The sequence below is a fragment of the Lactuca sativa genome, chromosome 2 (assembly GCF_002870075.4).
Source record: "Lactuca sativa cultivar Salinas chromosome 2, Lsat_Salinas_v11, whole genome shotgun sequence".
NCBI classification, from domain to species: domain Eukaryota; kingdom Viridiplantae; phylum Streptophyta; class Magnoliopsida; order Asterales; family Asteraceae; genus Lactuca; species Lactuca sativa.
The window spans coordinates 146,159,937-146,166,740 of record NC_056624.2 but is presented as its reverse complement, the minus strand read 5'-3'; the positions used below and the strand labels follow the sequence as shown (position 1 = coordinate 146,166,740).

General features: G+C 31.0%; 1 protein-coding gene across 1 annotated transcript; it reads right to left on the bottom strand.

Moving 5' to 3' along the window:
* Positions 1 to 3,571: 3,571 nt before the first annotated feature.
* Positions 3,572 to 5,993, bottom strand: LOC128132400 (protein FAR1-RELATED SEQUENCE 5-like). The gene is made up of 7 exons (XM_052768951.1): positions 5,789 to 5,993; positions 5,650 to 5,661; positions 5,333 to 5,549; positions 4,786 to 5,067; positions 4,463 to 4,721; positions 3,698 to 4,339; positions 3,572 to 3,595 (listed from the first exon to the last, which is right to left on the bottom strand). Exons 1-7 carry the CDS (start codon positions 5,991 to 5,993, stop codon positions 3,572 to 3,574), a joined length of 1,641 nt encoding a protein of 546 aa, XP_052624911.1.
* Positions 5,994 to 6,804: the final 811 nt, after the last annotated feature.

Genomic DNA, 6,804 nt, shown 5'->3' with positions numbered 1-6,804 from the left:
AAGTTTTACAATTATTTGAATCTTAAATAATGGATTAATAATAATTTTTCCTGATATTAATTATTCTGAATCAATGAATGCGTAATATTATTTGTTTATGACAGTTTAAGTATTTGGTACATGCAGGCATATTGTGCCATATTTAACATCGAGTACAATAAAGTATTGACTGAAAAAGGAAGCATGTCAAAAGCATTAATTGAAGGGCTAAAAAAGTTTCTTGATAGTGAAATATTGAGAGAAACGATGACATTGATGAAAATGTTGTTTAATGATGTGGGGATTAATGAAGATGCAGTTGTAAATGAAAGTGATGGCATTGATGAGGACACAGACACAGATGATGACATGTTACAGAAAAATGCACAACATGAAAATTTTGGACAAGCTTCCGGGTCAAATAAAAGTCATGTTACACCATACGGGACAAAATAGAATGTAGAAGACATTGGGCAACACATGGAAGGGAAAGAAGTTGCACATGACTACGTGACGCCTATGGGTGAAAATAATGAAGCATGGGGCAATATAAATGAATTAAGTAGTTCACAATTCTTTAAACTCCCTAGAGTTGTAGATGAAGTGTTGGATATGATGGATAAAGTAACAGGTGATAAGAAGGTTACTTATGTTGGAGATAACAATTATGGGGTTGATAAGAGTTTAAAAGAGACAATCAATGAGGAAACAACTTTTACTACACAAAGCTCCAGAAATTTATTGACTGATCTAAACGAATCAGTTGTTGTGAAGGATAGAGGGAACATTGAAAAAGAATCAAATGTGACTGGGAGAAGGAAAGGTAAGGTTACAAACTATGAGCAGACACCATTTGTGGATAGGATAACTCGGGTACATGAAAGAGTAAGAAAAGAAGAAACGACTCTTTGCAACTCTATTTTCGCTTCTAAAAGAGATCAATTGTAAGTTTAAATTTTATATTCATTTTTTAATCATATATATTAAACATGGAATATGGTTTGTACATGATTGTTAATGAGTACGTGTGTAAGTAGGGATGTGATTTTGGATTTCGAAGAAGGAGAAAGCCTTATTCAAGGTGATTCATATTTCTTTGAAGACAAAATGTTCATTCATAGGTCGATAATTAACTCTTGGCAACATTCTTAAACATTATGGAACGATACAGAGAACTAGGAACAACAGCAAGATTGTACTTTAATACCTATTTTATGGTATGTAGAAATTTTTTAATACTTGAAGTTCATTACAAATGAAATGTGTTATTATGTTAATTGTTGGTTAACTAATTCCTGCAGAATGAATTAGTGATGGACGAAACAGAACTTGAGATTTCTAAACTTAAGGAGTTCACTTTAATGCTTGAAATGTTCATTGGAAATTTGGATATCAAAGCAAACATAAGTGATGTTGGACTGGTATTTTTTTATAATGAAAGATATAAATTTCAAAAGTATTGATGTGAATAGCATGTTAATTAATTTAGTCACTTGTGCAGGTTTTCTTCCCGATAGCTGATGTTGACAAGTATTATCTGTTGTGTTTCAACTTAAAGAGGGGAAGATATTTGATTATTGATCATGTGAAACGTATCGGTACAGTTGAAAGTCGATATGGAAAAATACCAAGAACATTTGTAAGAAATAATATTATTACATTTTAGCAAATATGGAAATCATATATGAATAAATTATGGTTAACAATACGTATTTGACTTTGGTTGCAGCAACGGTTCTTTTGCAACTACTTGATGACACAAAACCATCGAATGCATGCTGAATTGTACTCAAAGGAAGCAAAAATCTGTAGAGTGGTTTGGGAAGTCCGTGATATTGGTCCTGACTGTGGTCTATATTTGATGAGGCACATGGAGTGCTATAAGGGAGATCCAGAAGGGAAGTGGGAAACAGGATTTAAAGGAATAAAACATAGTGATGTTGCGGTATTATCAAGACTGAGGTACAAATATATGTATAGACTGATGACCTCGGATCACAACCTGCAGAAATACATGTTGTTAGAAGAAGCTGATAAGCTTTCAAAGCTAGATATATTGCAGAAAAGTATGTTGTTTGATGAAGCGAAGGAGTTGGCAAAGAATAAAAGAAAGAAGTATAAAAAAAATCAAGGAAAGGGAAAAAGTGGTTGAAACGGGTATAGTTGTATAACAATGTTAGTGTTTTGAATGTCCGGTTTGCAAAACAATAGTTTTGATATTGTTTGGTTTGCTTTAAGTTTTTTTATGTCGTTTGTTTTAACTTATGTCAGACTTTGGTTGATGGAACATCTTATTATTTTGAAGTTAAGGTATGAAAAAAATGATGGTTTATGGAAGATATGATTGAAATAAAAGTTAAAGGTTTTGGATGGTGACAATTTTTTGAACTCTTATATAATTAAGATATGATTTTATTGGTGATTCTAACAAATATCTATGGAATGTGATTTTTTATGGCTGATTTATTAGGAATATGAGTAAACAATACTTGAAATTGGTGGTTCTTAGGATGATTGATTTGCATTGACAATCAGTAAAAATAGTTTGTAAAAATATATATCATTTACGTGGATAATCTCTTAGAATATGGTGTTTTAATATGGTATTGAATGATAATTTTGAATTACATTTAACTGGACATTCTGGTAGATATATTCTGAAAGAGTTAATTATAAAACATAGTTTTAAAAATGATTTGCATTGGTTGGTTATTACGTGTAACTAATGGTTCCCAAGTATGCTGCACTTACATGTAATAAATCAAATAATAGCTTGTGATAGTATATATTCCGAAAGAATTAATTATAAAACATAGTTTTAAAAATGATTATGTATTGAATAATAAACTAGAACAGGTGAAGGTAAAATAACAAAACAAAGAATAAAGGAATTAATTACTTATAACAATGAGTACTTAGCTACTTATAACAATCTAAATAACACGTACTCTTTATTGAAAAAGAAATTAATGAAAAACATAAAGTCGTTTAATTCATTTGTTGCATAAATAGGACAAAAACATACTACACTACTTTAGCCTTCAAGGGACAATTCCTCTTATCATGATTAACCTTCTATTTGCATGAGTTACACATTCTCTTTGGTTTATGAAATTTATTTGTCAACATCTCTTTTTTACTTTTAAGTCGTTTTTCACGAGTACCAGAACCTTTGTTGTTGATTATAGAAGGATTCTCAATTTCACGTTCCTTTGGAAGAGTAACACCTATAATCTGTTCAAAATGATTCCTGTTAACCAAATTGTCAGACGAAGATGAAAGGCAGTACTTCATTTTCAACTTATTTATCACCTCTAAGTACTCATGCAACTTCACTGGATCATGACTCAAAAATGAGACACAGTGATAAACAGTTCAAAAAGATGTCGATTGCTGCCTGGTCAACTTTTCCGTTCATTTGAGAATTCTTAAACCGACGCCTCAATAATTCTGGAGGAATTATGTCTCTACACCAACGTTTCAATATATATCTTTCGGGTATTTTTTCAAAATTATAGTACCTCATAACAGAAAATATGTGCCTGCATAGAACTCCAACATGTTCAAAATGCATGCATGTACACATGATGGATTATTCACTCTTGTTGTGAGTAACCTACACTTTATTGATGAAAATTTAATTAATTTCAATATCAATTAATATGTCTATGATTTGAATTTTAATTAATTTCAATATCAATTAATACCACAAACATACCTTAAAATATTTGTCCTTCACAAGACTATCAAAATGATATTCTTCCTCCTCGGGTTGGTCGGGGACAACTTCCTTTGTCCGTGTGCTAACACTTTTCTTTCTCTCTAAGACATCAAACATGTCGACACCATCAGAAGAATTCGTTACGACTTTTATGATAAAACATGATTTTTCAGATTCAAAAATCTCTTCCTGAACTTGATAAAATATTCTTCTAGTGTAAACCTTTGTTGCATGTGGTTCATAAGGAAGATATGTAATGTTCTTCGGAAATGTTGTTGTAGTTGTGAAATCCGATGAATTTTGAGTGTGCCTTTGTCTTTCCATGACCAAGTCAAATGTCATCAAAAAATTGACAATATATGATCCGTATAGTGTAGTGTTCTGAAAAGACCAATTTTGACTTTCTGAGAGTGATGTGGTTCTCATCAAACCGAACAGTGGAACATTCTTGAAAAATGCAGGAATCCAAAGTCTCCTCAAACCAAACATCTTTCTTAACCATGTGTTATCCTCAAGATGAAATTCTGTAATCATACTGTCCCATCCGGCTTCAAACTCTAATTCATTAATTTTTGCATTCCATATCAAGCTGTTGAAACGTTTCTTAAAGTCTGAATTCTTGGCAATTTCCCCAGTTAACTAAAAAAAAATACAAACAACATAAAAATGTAAGCATACAAAGAATAACAGAAATTGTGAATTAAATAAGAAATTTTTTTGTAAAGAATATTCAATTGTAGAAAATAATAGTGGTATGTATACCTTTTTTGGTAATTTTGTTGTTATATGCCACATACATAAACGATGACTGGATAGTGGTAACAATTCATCAACTGCTTTTTTGATTGTCGGATCTTGATCAGACATTATAATCTTAGGTGGACTCCCAAAAGCTTTCAAAAAACATTTTAGTAACCATTTGTAAGAATCTGTGTCTTCTCGGGTAAGCAATCTAGCACCAAATGTGACACACCTCTTATGGTTATCAATTCCAGTAAATGGAACAAATACCATGTTATACCTAAATGTAAAATATGTTATAATCATGAAAATGTATTTTAAAAAATTATTAGTAACCTAATAACCTGTTAGTCTGGTAGTTGACATCAAATGAAACGACATCCTCAAACTCCTTATAATTATACTTGGAAGTTCCGTAAGCCCAAAACATTGAAAATAATCTTTTTTCCTCGACTCTAAACTCGAATGAGAAGTTTGGTGCATATTTAACTCTCTCTTCCATTATGTTCAGAATCAATTGGGCATCACTACCACCAATAAAACAATTTAAATTCCTAGCACAGTTCTTGTAATCAATCGCCAATCCACCACAAACTGAACACCCACCTTGGAGACCACACATTAACCTATAAGCTTTTTTTGCCCAAACATTATTCTTAGACATGTTATAAATATAAGTTTGCTGAGACAAATCTAGTTTTCTTTTTGCATGTGACAAATGCATATTAGCCTTAGGTATCAACATATGATTAAGGAAGGAGCTTGAATACAATATGAGCCTCACATTCTGTCCTATGCATATCTTTTCTTCGTTTTATTTTTTTTTACTGAATATCAATAGTGTCAACATTACCAGTGTTGGGCTTTCCTTCTCTATTACATAATAAGTACCTGCTTGTGAAAGTACCATCCGTCTTCTTCTTGTTTAATCCTAGCGTAATATCAAAACCTGCTTGAAATGCATAATTTTTGTACATTTCTACAGCTGCATCATATGTATCATATATGTCGTTGACTTTAGGCTTTACATCTTCATTGGTCTTGGGTGTATAATAATTTGTCCCACCCGGAGATGTATAATCACTTACTACTACAAATTGTTCTGCAACTGTAATATATTAGTTAATGTTTTATTAGTAGCATTCTTAAAGAATAATGTGTGATTGAATATATTTTCTAAAACACATTCCTAAAGAATAAACAACTACTGCTTCCGATTTCTGTATCAGTTCATACGTAACATTATAATGGTTACAAAAAAAATAAAATATTGACTATATTTTTGCAAGAATGTGAATTACAACAATAACAATGTTTGTAGTTTTGCGTCATTCAGACAGTTTTTACCTTCATTTTCTTCATGATGAACGTAATCCGAAACATAGTTTTCGTCATCTATATTATCTGACCAATCAATTTGATATGCTGACTGTTGGTGAGTGATAAATTCTTCATTCTGCATTTCATTCTCCATTCCGATGCTTTGATTATGCACAATCTGATTCACTATTTCATTCTCCATTAGGAAGTTACTTGTCTTTTCATTGTCCATTTGGTTTTATAGGCGAGGAATAAGAAGAGTTGGCAAAAAAGTAACTGAACAATCAAAATCAGAGCAACTGCATGTTAAACGCTTCATATTGTTGGATAATACAATATTCATTAAAAACGTAAATAAATTTCGTTATTATTTATATTTTCAATTGATAAAATAAATTCTTGACTCCAAAATACAAGTAACTAAAATCAAAGTCTGATACATTTGAGCAAATACATATCATACTTCCAAATTTAATACAACTTGTTGTTTTGCTCGATTCTTGAAGAATATGTACTATTGGTATAAATGTATTCCGACATTTGATGAAAGTACATATAATTGTAACTAACTAATTCAAGCTGGATAAATGTTAGATTTGCCTTTTCAAAAAAAATAATAATAATAATAAAAAAATAAAAAACTAATTCAATGAAATCGATCTTATTCGAAATGAAAATAAATATAATTATAATTATCTTATTTAATGAAATCAAACATATCCGAACATTTAATGAAAATAACTTCTCATAACCATGAGAAAATAAAATGACTAGCAAACGAATTGAAATTCAATAACGATATATCTTCCAATATGGACAATTCCTCATATCATGATCTGTCAACTTATTGCAAATCCTACAAAGTCTCTTCCTTTCCACAACTGCATTTCTCTCAACATCGACATTCTCATAATGTGGTTTCACACAACCTTCAATCGGAATATAATGAGCTTCCACTATATCCAAAACCAACTTTTGATACATTGCTTTCTTGTGTCCCATGCAATGCTTCAAAACCACCTGATTAAGAAGATCATTCATCC

Bases quoted from the DNA above. Each gene is read 5' to 3' on its own strand.
- LOC128132400 (XM_052768951.1), bottom strand. From the start codon at position 5,993: ATGGACAATGAAAAGACAAGTAACTTCCTAATGGAGAATGAAATAGTG. The intron at 5,068-5,332 runs GTACTTATTATG...AAAAGCTTATAG, and splicing joins GATGGTACTTTCACAAGCAG to GTTAATGTGTGGTCTCCAAG. The intron at 3,596-3,697 runs GTATGTTTGTGG...AATAAAGTGTAG, and splicing joins TGAAGGACAAATATTTTAAG to GTTACTCACAACAAGAGTGA.